The 27954-nt window shown below is 42.5% G+C and overlaps 1 protein-coding gene and 1 long non-coding RNA gene across 4 annotated transcripts in view; one reads left to right on the top strand and one right to left on the bottom strand.

Moving 5' to 3' along the window:
- PRKAR2A (protein kinase cAMP-dependent type II regulatory subunit alpha) overlaps positions 1-10971 on the bottom strand; it is an 80043-nt gene extending 69072 nt beyond the window's left edge. The window contains exon 1 of the mRNA XM_083426340.1: positions 10194-10971. Coding sequence (XP_083282466.1) covers positions 10194-10458 — 265 coding nt within the window. The 5' untranslated portion in view covers positions 10459-10971. The remainder of the gene's footprint in view (positions 1-10193) is intronic.
- Positions 10972-11079: 108 nt separating this feature from the next.
- Positions 11080-15504, top strand: LOC310671024. Of its 3 annotated transcripts, none has more exons than XR_014507681.1 (5): positions 11080-11299; positions 12923-13035; positions 13956-14113; positions 14826-14868; positions 15243-15504. It is a non-coding gene; the product is annotated as an uncharacterized lncRNA (long non-coding RNA). The 3 variants fall into 3 exon arrangements; XR_014507682.1 differs by having other exon boundaries at positions 14826-15213; positions 15247-15504; XR_014507680.1 differs by lacking the exon at positions 14826-14868.
- Positions 15505-27954: the final 12450 nt, after the last annotated feature.

Genomic DNA, 27954 nt, shown 5'->3' with positions numbered 1-27954 from the left:
ACACATAATTGTGTAGAAAAAATACATACAAATGCCAATGTATGTAAATAACATTCTAGGCATATGAAAATGACCTGTTGTCTTCAAACTAAAAATACAGATATAAATAATTATTATTCAGAAGGAAAGAAAACTATCTTTCATGTATGATCTGAGACCGTATTTATCCAATTATTTTTTTAAGTCTCACTTTTGTTTATAGTCACACAAAAAACCTAACTTGGACATTCATATTTTCATTATACAATTTATTTTTTAAATAAATACCTATAACAGTTTCATATGCCGCAGGGAACACTGATAAAATTGAGAGAGTAGTTCCATACAAACATAGAAGCAAGTGCCCATTTTGTGCATGACTCTGGTAGTTTAGAACCACAGGAGAAAGTCTCAGCAAGCCTTTGCTTTGTGCACTTCTCCCACCTGGCTTTTTAAAAACATTATTTGAACTTTAAACCAGCCTTTCCCAACCTTAAGACCCCATATGCTGTTGGACAAAAATATCATTACCACCAGCCAGTATGATAGTCAAACAACATCTGGGAATACAAGGTTAGGGTATCCTCCCCAAAATTTTTGATCGGCTTAACAATCCCTGCTCTCTGCAGCTGTTTGGCCTGCAGGTAATTGAAAGGAAAGGGGAGCACACAGGAGAAAGTAGTAGTACTTAATCTGCCACACTAAAGGTTTTTCACAGGGCACTGAATTAATGGGAAGTGCCGATAAAAGAATGAGAGCAAGTCATAAGAAAGTATGAATCAAACTGAAGCTTTAGGCCAGGCATGTCCAACGTCCGTTTCAGGGGCCTAATCTGGCCCACCGGTCGGTTTAATCCGGCTCCTGTGGATCTTGGGGTAAAATCCCAAAAAAAGCTAAACAACTTCAATCCTAAAAAAAGGTCAACTTCATCAAATCTGGCCCTCTTTGAAAAAAGTTTGGGCACCTCTGTCAAAATGGGAAGAAGAACTTGCATTCACTGTTAAGATGCAAATACCAGTGTCTTATCTGCAATGCATCACTCACAACAAAGGAAACTATTTGAAACACTGTTAGGAAAGAATCACAAAGCATATTTAATCAGAATACCAGAATTAAGGAAAAATAAATTAAACTACATTAAAGCAGTCAAACACACTACTTTCAGCAGTCACTAAAGAAGATGACTCAAAGACTAAAGCCTGTGTTGCTATTACATGGAACATCACTCATGCTAAACAAATTCTGATTGAAAAATTGTCAACAAAATACTGCAGAAATGTTGTGATTTTAGATTCAAACACAGCAAATTCCAATACGGCGCCACGCTACAGAGACGAATCTTCCAAATCAGTGCTAATCTTGCTGACATGATGCATAATTATCTGAAGAATTCTCTAGCAACCAGGAAACAAGCCACAGTAGTGAAGCAAATAACGCTCATGAAAAGCACTGACAATGACAATGTACTACAGGATAAACTTCAGAGTATTGCAGCACGTGGAAGACCTGTAAGAGTAGAAAGAAAGGAAAGTTCCTATTGCTATAGTTGGCATCCATATGTCTGAAGAGAGACAATGGAAGAGTGCACCATCAAGGGTAAAGTCAAACAGTTGGGAGTTACAGTGCCTGCTGTGGCTCTAGAGACCAATATAGGCTTGGGAGAGCATATCTTTGCTTGAGACTCTGTTCTGCCCTGTGGTGCCCAAAATCTTCCTGATGCAGTGCACATGGAAGGTGTTGTGGCATCGCTCCTGGTGGGTATAAGCTGCCCATGACTCACTTACATAAAGCAGTATACTCAACATGCAAGTCTGACAAACCCTCGTCTTGGTATTGGTTGCTAGCATCACATTCTCCCAGACCCTCTTGGAGAGGTGAGCCATTGCCATAGCTGCCTTACCAGTACATTTGCCTAGCTCAGCATCAATGGAAAGGTTGCTGGTTATGGTAGAGCCCACATAGGCAAAATTGTCTACCACCTCCAGCGTGTGGTCACCAAAGCTGATACATGGAGTGCTGGCAAAGTCATGACCCAAGATGTCTTAATGTACTCCTGAAAAGTGGTCCAGTTTCCAGATTTTTCCCATGTTGGTTGCATCATCCACCATGAAGATCTCATTTGTGGATATATAAAGTAGGAAAACAGTGCTGGAAAATGTCAGTTTTATCCATATGATTGGGAGCACTCATCCCTAGTTCACTTAAGAGGTGGCTCCAGAAGACAAACCTAGTTATGTTTCTTTCCACTGTGTTGGGACATACAGATCAGTCAGCAATGCCTTAAATAAATTTGTTGAACTGCTGAAGCCTAGCAGTACCTTTATTTTTTTAAAGGAAAAGTCATTATCAGCTAGAGGGTAAAGAAGAAACACAGGATCTGACGTTAACTCAGTATTTGCAGAATCTCCATTTCGCATTCCATGGTAAAGACAGAATTATTTCTGTCCTTGCACTGACACACTTCATGCTTAAAGCTTTGGCTCAGAGCCACAACATCAAAAGGCTTCAAACACTTTCCTTTTTCCCCTGAAGTGGAAGTGAAAAATCACAAAATTTAGGAAAGTGAGATCCTGATTTGCCTTTCCTGTAAATCTATTTATGAATGATATAATCAGTGGTGGCTGTCAGATTCACAAAACCATGGCCATAGAAACATGAATGGAACTGCTGGAACATCAGGAGGACCAGGCTCTATGATGCATAAATCAGTGTCAACAATCATGTTCTGGGAGCAAGTGCCAAGAGTTAAGTATCATCTAATTAAGAATGCTAAACCGTGGTTTACCATTATGTGCAAATGCAGCCATGGCTGGCCTTGGGCATCTCTCAGTCTCCATGATCCTCACCTATAAAATACAAAATTTTAATTGACTGCCTTTGAGCCGTTGTTGAGCTCTGCCATCATGTTGCGTAGTGTGATTTGATGCTAGAATCCCCTTATTTGGATTAATTCTAGATTAATGTTTTCAAATAACCTATCATCACAAAAGGATCTAGTGATTTTGTATAATTTAATTTTGGGGAAGGTTCATCATATGTGGTAGAAGTAAAAAATAATCATATTTTGAGTGTACCACCAGCATTGAGAGCTATTGTTCTAAGCAGTCAGTCTCGGTTCAAATATCAATTACACATTATTTTATAATTATTCTCCCTTAGGTTTTGACAGATTCCTCAGGCTTCACCTTTTATAAATATGCAATACATTTAAATGATTATTTAATTTATGTTACACTTTGCCATTGTCAGTGAATTATCTTGAAATGTTGCTATGTTTTATTATGTGCAGTTTTCTGATGTGATGAGCCACTTTCAGCATTGTTTACCATGTTAATGGGACATTCAAATAAAAATGATGATCGGATATATGAGGAAATCATTTCCCGCCACCCACAAGCTTTTAAAAAAACACTATCACAACTGTCATCAACATTTAATAGTAGACTATAAATTTTGACAAATTCTTTAAATTAATCTGAAAAAGGAAATACTTAGGAGGGATGATAATGTTGGGTAACTTAGAGGTGTGGGCAGGTTTTTCAGTTCTGAATGAATTGAATTATGGTTCTCCTTGAACCATAGGTAGATCACACAAGCCTGAAGTCTGCCCATCCCTGATGTATGATGAAATACTTGCCAGGGACATAGGGGCAATGTTTTCTACTTTTGAAGACACATGCAGGGACTCATGTCTTCTCCTCTATAGGTCATTCTCATAAATTCTGTGTGGGAAAGGTGGGACAGTTTTCTACTTGCACTGCACTGTTGAAAGGGGAAAAAATTCTGCATGTGCTCAGAGAAAATTTTACTACTTAGCGTATAATGGAGATAATTATTGGCTATGAAGCCTGGTCACAACTTGGCAACTTAAAAGCATGACTTGAACAGCAGAAGATGACTGAACAATATTTCAGCAGTACACATGCTTAAATAAGTCTATAAAAGTACATGCCTGTGCTAGTTTGCTCAGAAGTGAGCCACACTGGGCTCAACAGAGCTTACTCCCAGGTGAATGCATAAAAGATGGTATCCTTCATACTGTTTGCCTTTTCTCCCTATATCGAGTTTGGATAGATTCTGAAGTTTAGATTTGTGTGATATCGAACCAAAGCTACATCATTTGACACTGCCAATTACCAGAGGCTGTGCTCAACATCTTTGGCTGGGTGCTCCCCTCTAAAAAAAAGGCAACAAATTCTGGCACCTCTTTTTCTAGAAAAAAAATGAATACACCACTCAATTGTAAATACAATTGTATACAAAGCAAATAAGCCTTTAAAGAGAAATAGAGTGTATAGCAAGTTATCACCAAATGAATATTTAGGGGGAAGGGAAATAATGCATACTGAGTAACTGGCAAACCCTAGAGCGGAATGCCCACACAGATAAACTCTGACATGTAAATGGGACATTCTATGGCATCATAATGGCATCAGATGATTGACATCTGTCAAAGTTCAAAGAAAGTTGCTGTAACAGCTGACATTGACAGATATAGTAATCACCTTTGGTGCTAAAAGTGTATCTTTAATCAGTTAATTAGCAATGAGAACACACTTTCAAAGAAGCTCCCTGTAACCGCTGGGTTATAAAAAAAAAGATAGGTGCCAAATGGCTTCTGGGACCTGGGTTGTGGGCACCAAAACAGAATGTCTAGTCACCACTGGGGGGGGGGGGTGTCGGCAACACTTTTTATTTATTATTTTGAAACGCATGAACTCATACGCAATTCATGTAAGTGACACATTGTTAATATCACATTTTTTAGCAGAAACTGTTAATACATGTTTAATTGGGTGCAATAAAAAATTGTACCATACTTCAAGTTTTCAAAACACCCTAATCTTTATTTTTAAACTCCTTAAAATATTGTCTATCCTTAACATACACTTCGAGGCTTCAAAGCATATACATTTAAGTAATCCTCGAGTATCAGCCAGGCAGAAAAATAGCACCCAGAGTTTTTGAGGTGCTCACAAATGGAGAATCTTTAGATGCAAAATGTGCCTGGCACCCTGCTAATTTTGAACCCTGATTGGGGATACAGAACCTTGGGCCCATAGGCCTGTCTTGGCCCTGCCATGATTCCCCATTTGGCCTGCAAGGCCTTTTTGGGAAAGGCACTTCCCTCAATACAACTAATGCCATACAGGTAAGGACAGGGCTTGTCAAAAGCCTATTTTCTGTAGTTCCCAAAGCACTTGACAACCAGCTGGTTGTCATGAGCCTTTGAAGCACTGCACAAAGCAGGAACTCAAGAGTGCATGAGAGAACAAGGCTGCTTGAGTTCAGGTGCACCAGAAAACTCCCTGAAAACTTATTTCACACTGCATATTTAGTTATAAGACTAACCTATTCCACATTTCCATATATGTAGTGCCTTTAAGGTGGGTAATGAAGTCATATGGCCACAAAAAAGATTTAAAAGATTAAGAAATACCTATGTGGGGGACTAGGAGGTCAAAATTGATTATTTCGTCTGTCCAGATATGGTGGTATCTTTGTTACCTATTCTCTCGTACTTTAGGATTTTGTTATGTATTGTAGTTGCTCACTCTGTAATTTAAACTATTTCTGATTTTATAGACTTTCCACGGCCTCTGGCTAGTACAATAAACTTATGAACTAAAAAAAGTGGTAAAATAAGATGTTTCACACACAAAATAAAATTGTAGTGACAATTCATTTTGGGCTGAGCCAGACTTACCTTCAGTTGGAGGATAAAATATGTTGTGTTAACATGACTATATCTCCTTTCAGCCAAAAGGCCCCCAGTAATTAAACCACTGATGAAAAAACAGTAATCACTATATTATACATGGAAGAACAACACAGAAACTAACCTTAGAAAAGGTGGTATGGGGAATCAATCAAACCCCACCATTGGAAAATACAGTATTCATGAGAAAATGAAAAAACCAAAGGAGCCAAATACATCTCCCACAGCCTAGGTACCACCACCAAAACAAGCCCCACCCCTGTCCCACTAAATCATCAAGACAGTAGTGAAACAAAGAACACGCCCTCATCTCAATAGAACAGGCTACATTAAGTGTCTTGGAGAAAACCAAAGCACAAACTATTAAGAGTTCTAAAAGGTAACAAACTGGGTTCTGAAACAAACCAGGAGACTGACTGAATAATACTCAGTAATATATTCTGAGTAACCAGCCTCAGGTAAAACCTTGATGGCAATATTGTAAACCATTTGTGATTCCCAAGGTGTCTTCAAAGTTGGTCCCACATAGTCTCAAATATATTCGCTCACAGTTTGGTCACAACTGCTCTGAAGATGGGGAAACTTGATTGCAGTTACAACATTAACTGCTATATAAACCAAAGACCACCACAGTGACCCCAATACAAAACAGATTAGCAGAAAATTATTTATAATAAATCTATACTTACTACATAAACAAATCTAACTGCTTATTTTATTACAGTTGTATTTCACCCTTCCCTGAAGGAGCTCTGACCACTACACATATGGATTATCCATTTTATCCACACAGCTCTTGAGATTGTGACTGACAAGGTCACCAAATAAGCTTTGTGGCTCAGTCAGGATTTGAAATGGAATCTTTCTGGTCCAAAACTGTAGCCATTAAACTCTCAGTCTTAAGCAGATCGTTGGCTCAAATAGGAACTTGGGAGACAAAACACATTAGCTTGGAACCTAAATTACTCTGCCATTAAAGTGGGGGGGGGGGAGTTTTAGCCAAAAACCCTACATGTCCTTGTACCACATTGTACCTCATTTCCAAAGGTCCACCAATCCCCTGGAACAGATTTTCAAGGGACAGCAAAGGGAAGGGGGAAGCTAGAAATCCCTTTCCCGTTAATGTTAAGTCTGGTCCGTTCATAGAAGGAAAGTTAGGAACCAAGTTACTGAGTATTAACTCAAAATTCACGATTTAGTGTTAAGGAGTATTACATACAAGGACAGAAGAGCTTGGGCTGACTAGAAACATCTAACTATGATGAAAGAAAGGTAAATTATATATAAAATTTAAATAAGCTTACGCAATGTTCAAAATTAGCTGGGCGCCAGTCACATTTTGCAACTGGCAACCAGCCTTTTATGACTGGATGGAGATATCCAGGTGCCAACTTTTTGTGCTTAGCATCTCCACCTGCTTGGTTGCAGTCAGTTGGCAGGGCACTGTGTGCTGCCCTGATTTGCCCAGCAACGAACCAGCAAAAGATGCATCTTAAAAAAAAAAAATAAATGCTTCCAGGTGAATCACCTGGTCTGGTACCATGGCAAGGGGGGGGAGGCACCTGGACATGGCTCCTCTCTTTCCTATCCCAGTTTCTAACACAATGCTAGAGGTGAAAGTGCAACCTGACAAAGCAAATGGATCACTTGAGAACCCCTTCTTACCTCCACAGCTTGCACTGCATCTTCTGGGGGAAAGGGAATGAAATTTATTTGAAGAGATATTTAGCTCAGGAAGTTAAAGGAATTAATTTAAGAGATACTTAACTTAAACTTACTTGCATTTTTAAAATTTCAACAGCATATGTCACGCTAAGAAATAAATCCTACATCATTTCAAGTCTTCACCATGAAAACTGGTTAAGCTTTACTACTGGTTTCTGTAACACCTAATTAACTGATCTAAAACTCAACAGAAAACAATTTTCCCACAACCCCAGCATTCCATTCAACCCTATTTTCTCTTACAGCTACCTCATGCATATTCCCTCGTTCATCCCCACAATGCAATACAACCCTTCTTTGCTCACAACACTCCCTTGCTTCTTAATCCAGAAACTGAATCTATATTTAAACTCACCATTTCATGATCCCTAAACTTCAGAATGTCAATTCCCTGTAAGATTTCCCTTTCCTGCCTGCCTTTTATCATACAGTATTCTGAAATTAAGAACAGAGCGACTCACATACAAAGAAGGTAAAGTATCTGTCATGGGAATAAGGCACTCCAAGGCTGCACTCATACCAGCGTTCATAATTATTGGGGGAAATGAAGTGTGTGTATGTGGTAGGTAAAGTATATGAGAAATGATCAAATTGGGTATTCACTTACATAGGAAAGCCACCTTCAACTATGCAACTGGTAGAATGGTTGAGGGATTAACTGCTTAGATCAAGGTTTAATATTCAAGTACAGTGGACGCTCAGGTTGCGATTTGGCGCTTCTGCAAATGCTTTATTTTTTATTAGGAGACACTTGGTATTTAAGAGTAATCACACACAGTCTTAACAAATTTAGTCCTGGAAAACCATAGTAATTTGTTAGCTTTTAAGGTAGCACAAGCTCTTTGCTGTATTTGCTGCAACAAATATCCTCTCGGAATTTTCTATTTAAAAAAAAATAAAATACCTGATTTTAAAATCTGTAATCACTGACTGCTTTTGATCCAGCTAGATATCATTGTAAAGGGATGAGGGAGCTCTCATGATAGCATGACAGTCCTGGCCCAGACTCGTACATAATCTTAACAAACACAAGCCTTATACAGCCCAAACTCTCACCCCCAGCAAAAGTGTATCACAATTCAGGAAGTTACAGTACCTTCTATGAATGTTTAAAAAAAAAAAAAAAAAAAAGGAGACTAGGGAGGGAAGAAACCTTCCTTACTTTTTCCCTCCTCTCAAGCATGGCAAATTCTTCTCCAACATATCCAGAGTGTGTCCAGTCTAAATGCTATTGTGGGAATCTCCAAAACGTTACCTACATCTACACAAAGAGAAAGCCTTTTACCTCACTCCAAAAGTTAGGGTCATCTCCAGGGGTTCTGCCTTCTCATACCTCACGAAAGAACCTACTACTTGCACAAACAGCTCTGCTCCAAGAATGATGGATTCACTTCATGCTCTTCTCGTCCTTCCAGAAACATAGCTGAAAGGCTAGGATCACACTACCACACACACAAAAATGGGTGCTGTAAATCCTCTCCACTCCACCTCACATCCCAGAATGGAGAGGAGACTCCTTCAAGCCCCTCCCTCCACCCTCCTGAGATTTCCTTGAAAGCTTTCTTCCTTTCCAGCCGTAAATCCCTCCCTCCCCCTGCTCACAAGAAGGCTCTCATTCATTTAAGACTGACTCAAGCAAGGCAAATTACTCCCACCCATGCAAAATGCTTTTATAAAAATGTTTATATACCACAAACTTAAATAGAAGGCATGGCATAGTAACATCAGGACTCCACAAGCTTTGCTTTCACATGCCTTATCTCTTTGCCAGGGGGCTAAGATTCAACTGCAGACATTCTAAAGCAACTGGCACGTCTTCTGAACAATTAACTTCAGTTCCAGTTGTGTGCAAGTACCCTGGTACTAGGGCAGACAATGCAATGGCTGGGGACAAGATTAAGCTGCTATTGCAACCGCACTGTCAACAAACCCATAATAATTAATAACCCACTTTGGCAGGCGGAAAAGAATAAAGACAGAAAGGCTCTGTATCTTATACACTGCACCTTCTTTCACTACACACGCAAGGTCACACCTACTCCGTGTACGAGAGAGCCACGCACACCCTTGTGCACTCGCTGTTATCTGCAGATCCTTTCTGGCATGTTTATCTGTCGGGCACGTTTTTATGTCTCGCCTTTCTCCCGTCGTGGAACTCAATAAACCTGCGCTGAGGATCCTACCCACCCCCTTGGCGCAGAAACAAGCCGTGTAAAGCAGCGAGGGAGAGAGAGGATTAAGCCCATCTTTCGCTGATCAGACTAACAAGGGCTGTAATGCGAGCTGAAAAGCGCAACCAGTCCCGTGTTAAGCGACCCTTTTGCTGAAGCCGCAGGCGCATGGAAGGGCAACTATAATAATAATAATAATAATAATAATAATAATAATAATAGATGGGCGGGGTACAAATAAATAATAATTATTTATAAGAATTATTATTATTATTATTTATTGATTATTAATTATTATTATTATTTATTTGTACCCCGCCCATCTGACTGGGTTTCCCCAGCCACCCTGGGCAGCTTCCACAAAGACCAAAAATACACTAAGGTATCACACATTAAAAACTTCCCTGAACAGGGCTGCCCCTATTGTTTCCTACAGTTCCTGGAGTCTGGGGGCAGTAATAATAATAATAATCTTTAGAGCCTTTAAAACACAACCCCCCAACCCACCCCCACTTGCAGGCCAGGCAGAGGACGGGGTGGAGGGCCACCCCCCCACCACCACCAGCACGCCCCCTGACCCCGCCCCGCCCCTCACTCACGCTCGAAGTCGGAGTCGGAGTCTTCGTCCCTGCGCTCTTCCTCGCCGTTGGACTCTGTCTGCATGGGCTCCGCGCCGAAGTTGACCCCTTTGCCCCTGGCCCCCACGCCAGCCTGAAGCTCCCTCTGCTGCTGGTCGCGGGTTTCCCTCAGGCGGCCGAAATATTCGGCGGCGAAGGCCAGCAGGTCCGGCGGCCGGTGCCGCAGCACCTCCACCGTGTAGCCCTGCAGCAGCTCCGTCAGACCCGGCGGGATCTCGATGCTCATTTTGCCGCCGAGGCGCGCGGGAGACTCAACGGAAGGGCCCGGGAGACAGAGAGAGAGAGCGGGAGTCCCTGCTCGGCGCCGCCGCTACAACTACTACTGTGGCGGTGGTCGTGATCGTAGCCGCCGCCGCCGCCCACCTCTATCTCTCCACCTCAGCTTTCTACGCGGGCCTGGAGCCGGAGGTGGGGGGTGGCCGCCGCCGCCGCCGCTTTCTCCGCCTCCACGTCCTGCCTCCTCCTCCTCCTCCTCCTCGAGCCCTCCGTCAGCCCTGAGGGAACCGCCGCGCTCGCGCTGCCGCCGCCGCTCTCTGACACGCGAGAAAGAGAAAGGAACGGAGCGGCGGGGTAGTCGGGGGAAGGAGGGGCCGGAACGGAAGCGCGAGGCGAGCTGCGCATGCCCAGCAGGAAGCGGCGGAGAGCGCCACAGAAAGAGAGAGAAGCAAGGGAGGGCGGGGAGTGGGCGGGAACACGCTTCATGCGTCACAATAACGGACAAGAGGCGCTCGAGGGATAGATTAGGTGGATAGATAGAAATCCCCCCACACCTCCGCCCGAGGTGGGCGGGGTGGGAGAAAAACGAATGGGGCGCGTGCATAGAAGGGGGCGGAGACTAAGGTTCGTCCTCGCGCTCTCCCCTCTCCATATTTGGCATGAGGGCTTCGAGGGAAGGGGGCGAAATGGGCGCGAGTTCGCCATCATTCCCTCACATTGACTTTTTTTTTTTACTTAGAGAAATATAATAACACTGAAAGTTTCCCTCCCATCTGGGTTTCGTGTGGAAAACATGGCTCTGAATGCCGGCTGCTGGGGCCCACGCAGGTGTGGAGCAGTGGCATAGCAAGGTCAGGTGGTACCCGTTGGGGAAAATTTCGTGCACCCCCCCACACACACACACAACATTGAAATTATTAAAAGAAGGAAAAATAGGATACAGTTGCAAGTGTTATTTTCTGGTTTATTTACTTAACATTGTGAGCATAAGCACTTAAAACCTACCCCCCCTAACTTTGTTCTCTGCAAATTTTGAAATTACATAGTCAAAATCAATTCCTTTCGCTACTTTCTTTTCAGTCGACAAGATGGCTAAGCCAGAGAGCAGAGCTTGACTCATAGCAGCCACATTTTGTTGCGTTTGTTGACTGAACTAAAAAGTTTCGATTCGTATTATGTTGACTTGTTGAGGTTAATTAATTGTCGGATGAAGTTATTAAACTCATTTTAAATAATATTTAATAATAATAAATATTTTTTTAAAAAAAGTGTTGCAAGCCCAAAATTTTTCTTGAAAACAAAACATATTTTTACCAATTTGTCACACACACCCTCAGTGATGACACCCAGGGCATCCCGCACCCACCGCACCACCCTTCCTACGCCACCGGTGTGGAGAAGGCTGTTAGGCTCATGTCCTTCAACACAGATTATTGCACCGCTAAAAACACAGTATTTAAAACAGAAGCATAGCGGGTCCTGAAAATAGGCAGCTCAAGCGTCAAAAGCCTGGGGCAAAGAGGTGCATCTTCAGCATTCTGTGTAATGAAGGCGTCAGGCTACCTCTGTATCCCACAGCTTAGGGGGCCCTCCATGGGGAAGGCCCCCTTCCAGGCCACTATCCCCTCAGCCTCTGAGGGCAGAGGAACAACCACAGGGAATCCCCTCTGCCGATCTCAGCACCCAAGAGTGTCTGTGGAGAAAGAGACAGCCTTCCAGATATTTGGGCCAGATACCTGGTTGGCAGCTCATACAGATAGGCCTTTGGCCTGATCCAACTGCATAGTTGCAATCATAGAATAGTAGAGTTGGAAGGGAACCCAAGGGCCATTTAGTCCAACCCCCTGCAATGCAGGAATCCCAGCTAAGGCTTCCATGACAGGTGGCCAACCTCTGCTTAAAAACCTCCAAGGAAAGAGAGTCCACTGCCTCCTGAGGGCGATTGTTCCTCTGCTGAACAGCTCTTACTGTCAGTTTTTCCTGATGTTTAGTTGGAATCTCTTTTCTTGTAACTTGAAGCCATTGGTTCGAGTCCTACCCTCCAGAGCAGGAGAAAACAAGCTTGCTTCATCTTCCACAATTCAGGGGTAGGCAACCTAAGGCCCGTGGGCTGGATGCGGCCCAATCGCCTTCTCAATCCGGCCCACGGACGGTCCGGGAATCAGCGTGTTTTTATATGAGTAGAATGTGTCCTTTTATTTAAAATGCATTTTTGGGTTGTTTGTGGGGTCTGCCTGATGTTTTTACATGAGTAGAATGTGTGCTTTTATTTAAAATGCATCTCTGGGTTATTTGTGGGGCATAGGAATTTGTTCATGTTTTCCCCTTCAAAATATAGTCTGGCCCACCACATGGTCTGAGGGACGGTGGACCGGCCCATGGCTGAAAAAGGTTGCTGACCCCTGTTCCAAATGGTGGCCCTTGAGATCCTTGAAGATGGCTATCATATCTCCTCTCAATCTTCTCTTTTCCAGGCTAAACATACTCAGCTCCTTCAACCGTTCCTCATAAGGCTTGTTTTCCAAGCTCGTCTCTGTGTCCATGAGCATGCCCTCTTCAAAATTACCAAGACAACAGTTCAGCAATTGTAAGTGAGTCTGTCTGTTGTTGTTGCTTTAATTACCTGTTACTACAGTTGCGTGAAACTTCCAGTGTTTTCTGGGGCAGGGCAAAGGAATGTATTTCCACCTCAGTTGTTGTCCTAAGGTAGCCTACTTTTGGGAATCTGTGTTCAGTGAAATAAATTCAGCACAGGACTTATTACTAATGCCCTCATTGGCACTACTAAGTATCTGGGACAACCAGAACAAGGATAGAAAAAGTAGAACGTCAATCATATTTTGGGGGCGGGGGGAGGGAGTAATGTCTGCAAGGCTATAAATCCCTAGACATTGGTGGGCATCCCTACAGAGGCATTGTAATCATAATGAGAAGGTGTGGTTCCTGACTGTCTTGGAGAAGTGTAACTATTTAGGGGACATAAAAAACAAAAACACAAATTACTGTATACAATTTGGTTTGACTTTTTTGAATATATCCAGGATCGGCAAGTATGCACTTATTTGAAACCAATGTCAGCCACCTCCTCTCTTCAGAGTTCAAATGCACTGGATGGGCACAATGAGTCATGATTTATCAGACATTTCTATAAAGCAACAGACAGATAATAATTATACTTTTTAATTTTAAACAATTTCATGAGGTTTTCTTACATAGCCTTGAAAGCGGAAATTACCTTTCTAACTAAAATTAAAGTTATAATTGTGGACATTTTAAAAAATCGTTTTGTAATGTCATGCTGGTGTGTGTAGATAAATGCTAAAGTCAGTTTGTATTGTCCTAATAAGAGATGGACATTTCTATCACTGCTTAGTAACCAACAACTCATTATTGCACATGGAATAATACTTAGAGAAATTAGAATTATTATTTTAACCTTCACCCCACTTTTCCTCCAAAATGCTGAGGACAGCCTATATAGGTCCTCCCTCCTATTTTTTCCCACAGAAAACCCATCATCCTTGACATGCTAGCTGAGGCCGAAAAGAGTTGGAAGCCAACAACCCCCGGAGAACCACAGCTTTCCTTATCCCTGCATTAAAGCAACATTTCATAGCCTTGTAAATAGAATTATGAAGCATATTAGACCACTTATGTTTTACAAGGTCAGTTATTCATACACCTATTTCATTCATTTGTGATACAGTTGAGTGATACAATTGTATCCCAGTTAGCAGAATCTCAGTTTGGTTGCCTGGAGACAACTCTGGCTACCACATTATAAGTACCCTAAAACCTGAGATTCAATAGGTAGGACTTGGTGATGTCACAATATTCAAGACTTGTGATGACACATAGTGCCAACTATTTTTTCCCCTCCTTTTTATACTCATACTTGACATTACTTAGGAAACCTAGTAGCATATTGTGTATTATTATAGTGATGTTTTCCCCCTAATTAGATAACTTTAAAATGCAGTATGTAACATATGTAGATTTCTTTCCCTAGGAGTTAATATTTTCTATACAGGCAAGCAGAGAGGCAGGTATTTAAGTATTTACAGCTCATGGGTAAATGGGAGTGAATGTGCATTTGCACAATCTGTGGCTTGTGTCCTCAAGTCTTGTTTTTAGTGCAAGATCTTATTCCTGTGCACAGCATTAGAAATTAATATCTAATATTTCTAAATTTGAATACAAAAGTCTAGCAAACAAGCACTTGGCACCGGCCTTCCTATAAGACGTTAAATCACCAGGTGACGTACAGGCTGTGGGTTTGGTGACGTCACTCTGTGTTGCCAGTGTAAATGTTTATGTGCTGTTACTCTGGTTTCAACAATAGAAAGAGGAAGAAATCAATATTTATTTGAATTGCAGGTTCTACTCACTATTATGGCTTGGGCTGAGCTTGTCAGATACAGCATGTTTTTTATTCCTTGCTTAATGAAGTTTTCAACTGCTTCTCCATTCCCATTTCCCAGTCATTTCCCTAAAATAAATACTTAACTCTTTTATGCATATTGATTGAGAACAATAAGTTCCCTCATTAATAATATTTGTTGAGATTGTATGTTTCTGCTGCAAGAGGGGCTGACTAAACGTTTTCTTGGTTTTATTGAAAATGAAAAGGGAATGGCTATGTGTATTACTGTAAGCTTTAACATGGAGGTTTTCCAAGGTACTATATCAATGCCAAGAAGTGCTCTCTGAACTCTTTAATGAGTTGATAATTAACTATTGTTGTTTCCTGCTGGCTAACACATGAGTATTGAATTGCTAATCATAATTTTGAAGGGAGTTGCTTTTGGTTCTTTTGCTCCCAGGCTCCATGAAATAAGGACGTAAATGAAGCTCTCTAGGAAAACAGCTCCAGGCAAAAATGGATGCTATAGGAGAGAGACCTTTGCTTATAGATCTGTTTGGGTTATTTCATATTTTGTAAGGTGCTGAGCCTATGCCTTGGACTGGCATATGTCTTGTGGAGCTGTTTAGATGACTCATTTGATGTTTTCACTCTGTTATGAAGAAAGTTCTGCAAGTAAAGTTTTGAATAATATCTAATGGGTCTGAACAATGCTTCATTCCAAACAGACTCAGTTTTCATGCATCCAGTCACTTCAAACTGCACACTATTAATATCTGCAATAGCACCACTATCTCTTGGCATTATGTTCACTAGCAGCGTTACTTTCAGAGGTCTATGTGCAGTACATTTTCTGCTGGTGTACTTTGGAGGCTTAAAATTGACTTCTACTGGCAGCATACACATCCTCAAAACCCATTGGCTTAGTTGTTGTTATGTCATGGAATGTTTACAAACACTGTAGCAATTGAGAGAGATGGATCAATATAATACCACCAGACAGTGAAACTGCAGTCTGGGTATGTCATGAATCACTGAAGGAAACTATTTATATGGGACCAAGCTCATATGGTTTATTTTTATACTGTTGGTGAAGAGGTCAACAATCAAGGGAGCTTGGAGAGCCAATCGAAATGTGAGTCATGGGGCCAAGAGGCCAGAAAGCCACATGAAATATTTACATTTTGATTGGATATAATCAGCCATATATTTGGCTACTGTACATCATTGATTAAAAGAAGCATAAACACAAGATAAAAATAAACTTTTAGAAAATATAGTAAGTACCTTGGAGGATGCAATTTATAAAGCAGAGGGAATTGCTTTGCCTTTGTACCATTCTGAATGTTTTACTATCCCACTGAAAATGGAAGATGTGGGGAGACAATTTAAGAAACTGAAGAAAAGGCAGGTTCTTTACATTCCGCCACCCACCTCACTGTAGCCATGTTTTTCCGCTGTGCAGGTAAGCTCATATCAAACACAGAACTTCACGGCTGAAGGGGTCAATGTGTGATACAGAGCCAGCCCACTCATGTTGTGGGGTGAAGCCAGCAGTGAAGAAGCCACCTTAGGCAGATGAAACACCTCTGGCCACCCGCCCCACCACTTCTGCCACTAGCGGAGAAGCAACCCAGGTAAGGGAGCAGTGGCATAGTGTGGGGGGTGCAGGGGGGGCCGGCCGCACCGGGCGCAAATCTGGGGGTTAGGGGGCGCAAATCTGGGGGTTAGGGGGTGCAAATTGCTTGCCTTGCCCCGGGTGCTGACAACCCACGCTACGCCACTGTAAGGGAGACAGTGGTCGCAGAGCAGCACAGTGTTCTGCTGGTCTCTGGAACACCACCTTCTAACCAACTTTCAGCAAGAGGGAGGTCTCCCATCACTCCACTTGGCCACTGGTCTCCCCCTGTCCCTACCTTACACAGAGTTAGACCATCTAGCTCAATGTTGTGTGCACTGACTGGCAGAAGCTCTCCAGGGGATGTGGGGGACTGCTCTTATATATGTCCATGGCTGGCTATAGAAAGGGCATATGGGATTCTACCCAAATGGTTGCAGGGAGAAAAGGAACAGCCAAACCAGACCCAACCACTTTAAGCTTCAGTGAATTCCTCTGCCCTGTTTCTCAAGAGAGAGAGAATCAGTTGACATAAAGATTTGAAAGCACTTGTGTTTATCCAGCCATGCTGCAGTAGTGTTGGGGATGAGGTTGATTATCCGTGGGTCTGAGGCAAGGATTTCCCAGCTCTCCCATAATGAGATCCCCTAAGTCCCCCTAAGACCCTGTGCCCACTAAATGCCTGGCAGATAAGCACAGAGCTTGCACATAGTATACATGTTTGTCCTCAGTTTGAAGGAAAGGAGGTTTAAATAAAAGAGAGAGAGCGCGCACATTTTGGGAGGAGTGTTTTGTAATCATTGCTACAACTCTGAAGCCTGTGCTGTCACCTTACTAAGCCCCTGATGATGATAAAACACTCTCTGAGAAGTCTGATGAACACACACACAAAACAAAGCATCAGAGCCAAAGAAAACAATTTAGAAAGGTGGGGGAGGTCAGGGTACAAGCTCTGTTCTCTTGACATCGTCTTTGAATTCATATATTATGTTTGTGACCAGGGGTGTTGCTAAGGCAGCTGACATGCTGCCTTGCATATACTTTTGGACTCCAACTCCTATCATCCCTGACCACTGGCCATGCTGGCTGGGGCTGATGGGAGTTGCTTGGTTGGGGATGGCTAAAAGCAGCAGCAGCAGAGAAGTTCTACAATGATGAAGATGCTTAGGTTCTCCCTCTGGGACCAGAGAGAGGAGAGTTTACTGAACAAAGGACTGAACCCCATTGCTTGCTTGCTTGCTTGCTTGCTTGCTTGCTTGCTTGCTTGCTTGCAATGTATTGTAACATTTATCTTATTGTAACTAGTATGTAAAGTTGTTCTGCAGTAAAGCTTTGAAGCACATTCTTGTGGTGGAGAGAATTCATTCCCACACAAGGTCTTGATCAGGGATTCTGCTGGACAACTCTTAACAGTCCCCAACCTGAGTCCTTTGCACTGGGCCCTAATCCTGCTGCCCCTTCCCTCTTTTTAATCAAAGAATAAATACATTTTCCTTGCCTGGCATCTGTCTGTCAACCACAATGCCAGTGACCAAACTACTGTCCATCTTCATTTGCGGGGGTGGGTGAGAGAGTGATGATGGTGAAACTTTTTGGGGAACCATAGGTCAATATAGGTCCTGTACCCTAAGTCCACAGCAATGCTCCTGTTTGTAACTAGTTTGCTGCTGACATTTTAATCCTAAACATCTTAATACTGCTTGTTCCGTGTAACAGCATCGTCAGGCGCTTATCTGTAATATTTGATATCTTGTGGAAATTCAACAAAAATACTCCTTGTGAAATAATAATAATAATAATAATAATAATAATAATACTGCTTGCTCAGAAGCCTTCGGGGAAGTACCCTGGAGTTTTCAACCTGAGCTTGCTGGAAGCATTTTAGTCTGCAGCCTCGGGGAAAAAGCAGAGGTTTTCATTCTAAAGAGAGCAAATTGCTTTCTCCATCCAAGTCTCTTACACAGCAGCCAGACACTTGGCCAACTCTAGTGCTTGGCACCGGCCCCGTCTTGGTCCAGTTTTGCATGTTTGTTGATTATTTCTATTTGTATTTTGTATATAAATCTGGTTATTTATACAGGGAAATAGACATGTTGCCAGTAAATATGAGAAAGGCTCTGAAGAACTCTGCAGTGTGCTCTTTCTGTGTATATGTCCATACATGGAGAACAATGAGGTGCGCTAAAGCAAAAGGCTAGAGCATAAACATCACTTTTTCTGTTGTGTCCTTGAAGGTCATTTAAACACAAAGCCAAGCCCACATTTTATTCCTCTCCTTTGGTCCCCTTGTTAACAAGCATTACTGCAAGGGTGCTAGTGATGTGCTGAACTCTGTCCTCCAGTTTCTCGTAAGTTTTCCCCCCGGGGAATAAAAGACTATTTTTTTTCTGCCACATTCTCAGAGCACTTTAGAATGTCTTCAGAATTTTACTGAGTGCAGAAGTTTGAGCTTAGCTTATCCTTGTGTAATGGCCGTGGGCAATTTTTTTCTTTCCAGTTAAAAAAATTAATAAAAATCCTTGGCTGCCCATGCTTCCTGGTTTGAAAAAGTTCCACTTGAGGAACTATCTTATGATATATTCACCTAAGTATTATTGAAGCACAAGCCCCCTGGAAGGCTCTAGAGTGTAGACCACTGGTGAGATGATTTGCAAAATGCAAGAAAGGATGCTTGCAAACACCTTTCAGACTCCCCAGAAGTAAGGTAGGCATGAGATGAGATTTTGATCAAAGTTTTCTCTCCACTTTTGTAATTTTTGGATGTGATTTCTTTTATCGATAGACACGCACAGAGAGAGAGAAAGAGAGATGAGTAAAGGAGGGAAGGAGAATAATTTTTTTTAAAAAAGGTTTTATTACATATTTTCTTGGGTTACAAAAGTACATACAGCGTCTCTATTTTCAGATCGTAAAGTCCATTCAACAAATCAGTTATATTAGATGTGAGTCACTAATGTTATAGACAATATAAGGTTGGGGAAGAAGAGAGGTGGGGAGAGAGAAGGGGAGATAGTAAACTTTCATTCTTTTACATAGTGTAGTAGTGTCAGGTTTTTGAGTCAGCGTAGGTTCTATTTCTATTCATTTATTAGTTTTCCTTGGTGGTGAGAGAGATTGGGGGCCCCAGAGCATGGTTGGTTGACTTCAGTTGGCTGCAATGAATTTTGTTTCCCTGTGTGAGATGGAAGGGTTGTTATGTCAAGTTAGCCATACCCTCCAACTTTTCTCCGATGAAAATAGGGATGGCCCATCCCATAATGAAAATTTTACTATTTATACCCCACACATCTTATTCGGTTGCCCCAGCACTCTGGTCAGCTTCCAAAATATAAAAACAGAATAAAACATTAACATTTAAAAAAAAAAATATCTTCGCTATACAGGATTGCCTTCAGACGGCTCGGGTTGGATAACTCCATACCCTCTAGCATTTCTCCAATGAAAATAGGAACATCCCAATGAAAAGTGGGACATTCTGGGATCAAATCAGAAACCAGGACAGCTTCTCTAAATCAGGGATGGCCTTGGAAAATAGGGACAATTGGAGGGTCTAAAATTAGCCATATCAATTCATATGCTCTTGGTGGGTTCTTCTTGTTGTTGGGCTGTGTATATAATGAAGGGAAACATGGGTGAAAGTGTCCTCTTTTGTATGTCCCCATGATAGTTTCAGTTTGTTGCCCAGGAGCAGTCAAAGCAGCTTAACCCCAGGCAAATCTCCCATCCCAGCAATTTATGGGACTCAACTTCCTTAGCTTCAGCAACAGAAATGGGTGTACTGTTATGCCACATGCACAAAAATTACACCTTTGCTTGCCAGAATAACTGTCACTTGATTTCATACTCAAGTCACATATGCAACCAAGCATCCTCACCTATGTATTCTATTGGGGGGGGGGGATATACGTTTTTTAAAACACTGATTTTATAACAGTAGCAAAAAGCCATTATGGGGTAATGAATCCCTGTGTCCCTGTGTATGGATTCCTGGAAATGTAATTCTTAAATCTCCAGGCAGGCCTTGGTTTTAGCTCCAGGACAGGCTGCCTCTGCAGTGCAAGCAGGTGATGATCTGAAGAGCAATAAGCATTGTCAAAATCAAGATCAGGTAACTGATCTGGCAGGCAAAGAGCCAAGGGCCAGAAGCAACAGAGATGGTCATAGATGAGCTTCAGATCGGGCAGACAAAGAGCAAAGGGCCAGGAGCAATGTAGTCAGAGTCATACAGGTTAAGCTCCAAGACAGCAAGAGCAGGCTGAAGAGGAAAACCTTCATACTCAAGACAAATTGGTCAAGCTGGTAAGCTGGCTTGGCTGCAAGGGCTTTATAGGGCCTGTTGTGTCTCAAATGGGTTAGAAAGCTGATTATCCGGCTGCAGCCTTGAGGGCACTGTTCCCCTCAAGACCTTGTCTGAAAGTCCAGAATCGTGGGAGTGGAAGAGGTGAAGTGCTGGAGACAATCTGCTGGAGGCCTTGATTCAATCCCCTTAGCATGTGGTTAGAATGTTGACCTTGAACCTTTGAGAACAGGCTTATTATCTCAGCTGAGTGACAAGGCACTACGATGCTATGCAGTCAGTTCTACACAAGGTCAAAGACGGAGGCATACTTCCCTCAGGGCTATGTGGAGTCTATTAAGAGGACTCTCTCTCTCACTCACTCACTCACACACACACACACACACACAGAGGGGGGGGGAGTGTATATAAATGTTCCTGTTGTATCAGCTGAGGAAAGAGCAGAGACAACAGTCTAATTGGAAGGGATCCACTAGTGGGAGGACCCAGATAGAAAGAGTTGTTGTACAGTCAAACGCTAAATGAACCAACCACTGTAGCCCAGGCAAATGTGAGAATGGGGAACAAGAATGGAGATGCACATGCAAGAGTGGAAAAAGTCAAGTATCCTGTCTTGCTCTCCCAACCATAAGGGATGGCTGGCAAACATGTTGTACCATCTTCTGAGTGCTCCTCCTCCATGATCTGCCTATGACTAGCCTCCATTTCCACCCATGTTGTTATGTACTGAAGTTCTCACCCTGGGCCAGCAGGGGGATACTGTGGATAGTTTTCACTCAGGTCCACATATGCAAATAAGGGATTGAAAGTGACGTTCAGTGATTGGATAGTTACAGAAAGTTGTTACAGTTGTGTTGTACTGGAGCTCTATATAAGCAGGCTGGCTGAACCCTTCAGTTCAGTTCTGTTCTGGCCTGTGATTAAACAAGAGCTGTTTGAAGAATCACTGTGTCGTTTGATATGTTCACCGACAACTTAACACATGTGCTCTATTATTTTGTTGGTTGATTTAAGTTATCCAAGCTCTGGTCTCATTCAGACTTTATTTCTCCCGTGTTGCCCGTAATCACTTTGCTATTTACTACTTTCTGCTTGCACTTCATCAGTTTGCAAGAGCAGCCTTGAACTCCCTCTTCCATTTCTAATCTGTAGCACATCAACTGGCAATGACAGTAATCTTGGACAAAGTTAGCCTGCTAAAATCCCCTTGAGTCCACTGGAATTTCATTTGCCTAACTATGTGAAGGGTTATAAACAGACACCCCAACACAGCAAAGGAATTCTGCCCACAGAAGCAGACTTTCACACATGCATGTATGTCAGTATGAATATATGGATAGGAATTAACCGTGATTTCTGCATTGCAAGATGTTGGACTAGATGGCTCTTTAGTTCCCTTCCAACTCTGCTGTTTTATGATACTATGCATACTGAGTCAGACCATATAGTCCAGTACTGTCTATTCTAATTGGTAGTAGCTCTCCAGGGTTTCAGACAGAATGCATTCCCACGCCTATTTGGAAATACCAGGGATTGAACCTGGGACCTTCTGCTTGCAAGGCAAATGCTCTACCACTGAGCTGAAGTCCTTCCCCACCATCTGATCAACATTCAAAATTGCAGTTCTGTATGCCTCACTAAATTATTGCTTATATCCTTTAATTCGTTGGGAGGTTTTCAGCTGGAGATTATGCATTGCAAAATTCCAAAAAGCACAAATTTCAAAGGATAGCTGAATTTTGGTTCAGAAAGAGTGCATTAGGTAGGTATATTTAGCATTATTTCCAGGTCCATATTTCCCGTCTACTCTGCCTTTTGGTTCCCATGCTTTAATCATGAAGCAGGAGACACTGACTCATTTCTAAGAGGGAAACATTAATAACCTCTCAATAGCCAATGGAAAATTGGCAAACATGAAGCAGACTCAGTATAAAGCGCATTCTGGGTGTTGTGTGGAGATTGTGTCAGATCAGGAAGAAGAAGAAGAAGAAGAGGAGGAGGAGGAGGAGGAGGAGGAGGAGTGTGGACTTGATATCCTGCCTTTCACTCCCCTTAAGGCAGGCATATCCAAAGTCTGTTTTGGGGCCCAATCCAGTCCATTGTCAGTTTAATCTGGCCCCTGTGGCAGTCTATCTCCTGGGGTAAAATCCTAAAAAAAGCTCAACAAGTTCAATCCTTAAAAAAAGTCAACAACTTTGGTCGGCCCTCACGCATGTTCACTTCATCAAATCCGGCCCTCTTTGAAAAAGTTTGGGCACCCCTGCTAAGGAGTCTCAAAGCAGCTCACAATCTCCTTTCCCTTCCTCCGCCACAACAAACACTGTGAGGTGAGTGAGGCTGAGAGAAGTGTGACTAGCCCAATGTCACTCAGAAGCTGCATGTGGAGGAGCAGGGAAGTGAACCCGCTTCACCAGATTACGAGTCCACCATTCTTAACCACTACACCATGCTGGCATGTGAGGAGTTGTTGATTTGTCAGCAGTTCTGTCCCCACTATTTCCTTTGAGCCATAGCCCCCTGGGAAGCTCAGTAGGAAATCCCACAGAGAGTACCAGGGTAAGACAGATGAGGGCGGAAGCATCTGCCAGCAGCAATTCTCTCTTTTCTGAGACACAAAACAAGCCCTCCCTTCTTTAGCTTGCTCACAGCCTATGCATGCAGCATGTGAAATAGGCAGCCTAGCACATGAGCGGACAGTTCCCCTGTGCAAAGTCCACCCCAATTAAGGAAGATTGATTTAGGATCAGAAAAGAGGAGTTGCATCCAGTTTAAACAGGTAATAAGCAAAAATAAAACAGCATAAAGGCTTAAATTCCTTTTTTTATTTGTTGCTGTTTGTAAAATGTTTATTCATCTTTAAACTGTTTAACAGTTGCATTGATATATATATTTGTTTACATTAGAGCATATGACATGCAGCAATTACATAAAAATAAAAATAAAACAGTAAACATAAAATCTTAAATCCTAACTAGCCCAGAAGAGTTACAAGCAGCATCTAGATCCCCATAATACTCACACACATGCTGTCAGGCAGGGTTCCCAAAGGGGTTCAGTTAGATGATCCTCAGGGTCCCTTCCAACTCTACAATTCTATGATTCTATGATTCATGTGGGTGGTATTTTAAAATACAATTTTAAAAATCATACATGTGGCACAGTGCATTACCATTGCTACAACAGGCAGAAAAAATCCTTAGGTGGTCCTCCAAGACACTCAAAAAATTTCAACTGGTCCATTGGTAGGGGTGGAGTTTGGGAACCAGTGATGTAAGGGAAAGCTTCAGGTATTCAGGAAAGTTGAGAGTCTGAATGTGGGAATATTCCAAAAATTGGAAGAAGTTATAGGGCCAGTTGAGGGGGAAATTGATGGGATGGAGGAAGGACCTATCATCGCATATTGAATGGGAGGCAGCTTACCCATGATCATGTGGCTTCTTAAAGGTTTGACTCCTCCTCTGAGTTGGAAGGTAAGGTCAAACAAGAACAAGCTGGAATTGTTGTTGAGCCTGAAGGGGATGGAACCTCCCACTACTTTTGACTCTGCCTTCAGGGACAGAGTGAGAGTCAGGTTTAAGGTGCTGGTTTTAACCTTTAAAGCCCTATACGGCCTAGGACCCTCGTACCTACGGGACCGCCTCTCCTGGTATGCCCCACAGAGAAACCTACGGTCTGCAAATAAAAACATCCTGAAGGTCCCAGGCCTCAGAGAGGTTAGGCTGGCCTCAACTAGAGCCAGGGCCTTCTCGGCCCCAGCTCCAATCTGGTGGAACGCTCTGTCACAAGAGACTAGGGCCCTGCGGGACCTGACATCTTTCCGCAGGGCCTGTAAGACAGAGCTGTTCCACCAGGCCTTTGGTGGCCTGGTGGCCTTTGGGCGCAGCCTGACCCCCTCCTCTGGCAATCTGCACAGAATCTTGCTTAATGATTGCCATCAATTTGATTTTAATTAATTTTTATAATGAAAGGTTTTTAGAATGTTGGATTATTTTGATTGTTGTTAGCCACCCTGAGCCCAGCTTTGGCCGGGGAGGGCGGGGTATAAACAAAATTTATTATTATTATTATTATTATTATTATTATTATTATTATTAATTCCGGTTATGGTATGTCACTCCTGTGGGTGCAAGGTTAATTTTTTGTTTTTTAATGCAGGCAAAAGTGGCTTCTTTTATCCTCAGTCATCAGCTGGATTTTCAACTAGGCTTAATATTTCTTAAAATTCTTCAGCTAGTCCCCCCTCTATTCCTTATGTTGTTTTTCAGAATTTTCCAGCCAGTTAAGTGATTTAAGTACCTGCTTTTCTTCTCCATGCTTCAGCTACATTTCTTAACGTTGTTTTCTATACTTTAAAACAAATGTCGATAAAATGGATGTTTGTTTGCTTAAAGCAACTTCAGCCACCGAATTTCGTGCACTTCTCCTTTGATTTTGGAGGGGCACATATCCAGTTCCAAGCATCAATTCCAGTATACCTGTTAGTACTTACTTTAATTACGCTTGTGGCACAGCATGCTGTTCTATTTAATGATAATTTAGGAAGCACTTTTCTATCATTATAGCCATCCCCACCCTACCCCGAGAATATTAGCAAGTGTTCCCTGGAGCTTTGCTTCCAATAGCCACCACCTGCTGCGTTTTTAGCATACATAATAAATTAGGAGTATCTGTAGGTAAATGAATGGCTCAGAGGTTTTATAATGGAGCATGGAGCATGGAGCTTCTACTCCTTTGAATGCAGCTCAGGTCCCTAGCTAACAAACATCATTTCCATCCATCTATTATTCAAAGAAATGTGTTTAGAATCTAATTAAGTTACCTAATGAAGGAGGTAAAATATCAGTAACTACTGCTGATTGGCCACAATAGTCTGGAAACAGAAGCACAGGCTCGGAGCATCTCCAAAGCCATGAAAAGCCGGGAGAAAAGAACAGGGAGATGAATGAACTCATTTATATCCTTCCTCGTGTTCTGAACAGGCTTGCCATTATTAAGATGCAGAATACTGAATTAGACAGACAGTAGAAGTGATACTCAGGGACTGTCCTAGTGTTGGAAGCATCAGTCAAAAGAAAATGATGTTCACACAGAGCACAGTAGGACCGGTTCGTCCATTGGATAAGCTGGTATTGGGGTTTGCAAGTACCACGCAAAGCCTGGTGTTCTTGTTGTCTTCAACAGCCATAGGTGATCCATTGGCCTTTTCAAGGTTCACAGGATAAGGTTTCTTGTGGCTGTTACGTAAGTGTAGAGCATGTCCCCAAACATTTCAGGTAGAGTGTAGGGTGAAAGAGGAGAGCACAAAATATGGTTTGAAGCTCAACATCAAAAAAACGAAGATCATGGCCACTGGTCCCATCACCTCCTGGCAAATAGAAGGGGAAGAAATGGAGGCAGTGAGAGATTTTACTTTCTTGGGCTCCATGATCACTGCAGATGGTGACAGCAGCCACGAAATTAAAAGACGCCTGCTTCTTGGGAGAAAAGCAATGACAAACCTAGACAGCATCTTAAAAAGCAGAGACATCACCTTGCCAACAAAGGTCCGTATAGTTAAAACTATGGTTTTCCCAGTAGTGATGTATGGAAGTGAGAGCTGGACCATAAAGGAGGCTGATCGTTGAAGAATTGATGCTTTTGAATTATGGTCTGGAGGAGACTCTTGAGAGTCCCATGGACTGCAAGAAGATAAAACCTATCCATTCTTAAGGAAATCAGCCCTGAGTGCTCACTGGAAGGACAGATCCTGAAGCTGAGACTCCAATACTTTGGCCACCTCATGAGAAGAGAAGACTCCCTGGAAAAGACCCTGATGTTGGGAAAGATGGAGGGCACAAGGAGAAGGGGACGACAGAGGACGAGATGGTTGGATAGTGTTCGCGAAGCTACCAGCACGAGTTTGACCAAACTGCGGGAGGCAGTGGAAGACAGAAGTGCCTGGCATGCTCTGGTCCATGGGGTCACAAAGAGTCGGACACGACTAAACGACTAAACAACAACAACAACAACAGAGTGTAGGTACAGCCTGGAAAATCAACTCTCATCAACCCTTGCTAGCATAGACAATGGTCAGAAATGATGGGTTGTAGTCCAACGGGAGGCTCAGGATAGTGCCACCTTGCACTGGAGCATACCAAGGTTTTTTCTCCCTGTTCTTGCATGTTCTTCCCTGAGAGCTAGGCTTCCAGAGAACTGGGTGAGTAACTGGAGCAATAAAGTGAAACATCAGTGTAAATAAAAGTGGAAAACATGGGACAGTGATGCTGTTGTGTGGTGTGTCTGCTTTGCCACATTCCCCAGATGTGACCTAAGCAAATGAGTTCAGCCTCTCCAGCTTTTTAAGCGTTAACAAATAAACCAAAATCGTGACATATGAATGTCCCCCTCGGAACAGAAAGCTTTTGTTACCTTGATGATGTCTGGGTGGCGCCTCTCCTTAGATTTAATAAGGAACTCCAGTCTCCAGGCTTATCGGCCAAGTACGCTCTGCTGCCACAGAAACAAATACAAATAAATCCCTGTTTCTTCTTCTTCTCTTCTTAATGGTGTTGTGCGCAACCTTTAGTGATGCAGTTTCAGTTTGTCTCTCTGTTGACATCTAGTGCCCTGTGCTGAAAGAGCTTCATTGAGGCATGTCACCCAAAGGCATTCCATTGCATTTGGCTTGGTTGTAATTTACTTTTGCAAGTCTTAGTCAACAACTTTCCTTCTCTGTCACCTTCTATAGGTTTTTGTCACCAACAGTATAACAAAGGGTTATCTGTATAACCCTTCTTGTATGGTTGGCTAAAAATTATAGATAATCCACTAACACAGGAGTAATGTAATAGGAGTAATAGAAATAGGAGTAATGTAATAGGAGTAATAGAAATGTCAGCTGAATTGGAGTTCTAAATTCAGGAAGTTCTAAGTTCAGGAGTTCTAAACTCTGGAGTTCTAAATTCAGGAAGGGGAGAAGGCTTCGGTTTAGCAGGAGTTTCAATGCAAACCCCTTGGCTTGATCATGAACTGAATTCATGCACTGAATTAAATCAAGCTGAGCAGGATCGAACTCCCTGCTCTTCAGCAGATGAGTGCCAGTTAAATTCTGCCGCATTGACAGCATGCATCAGTTCCCTGTGAGGAACTGCTGCATACAATCAACACAAAAATTATTCCCGCCTTGCCCATTAGTTGACGTCACCTGCCCATTGGAGTATTATCAGCTGATTGGCAGGTGGGCCTGGTG

This window comes from Podarcis tiliguerta (assembly GCF_965153285.1).
Source record: "Podarcis tiliguerta genome assembly, chromosome: 2".
NCBI classification, from domain to species: domain Eukaryota; kingdom Metazoa; phylum Chordata; class Lepidosauria; order Squamata; family Lacertidae; genus Podarcis; species Podarcis tiliguerta.
This window is presented reverse-complemented; position numbering and strand designations above follow the sequence as displayed.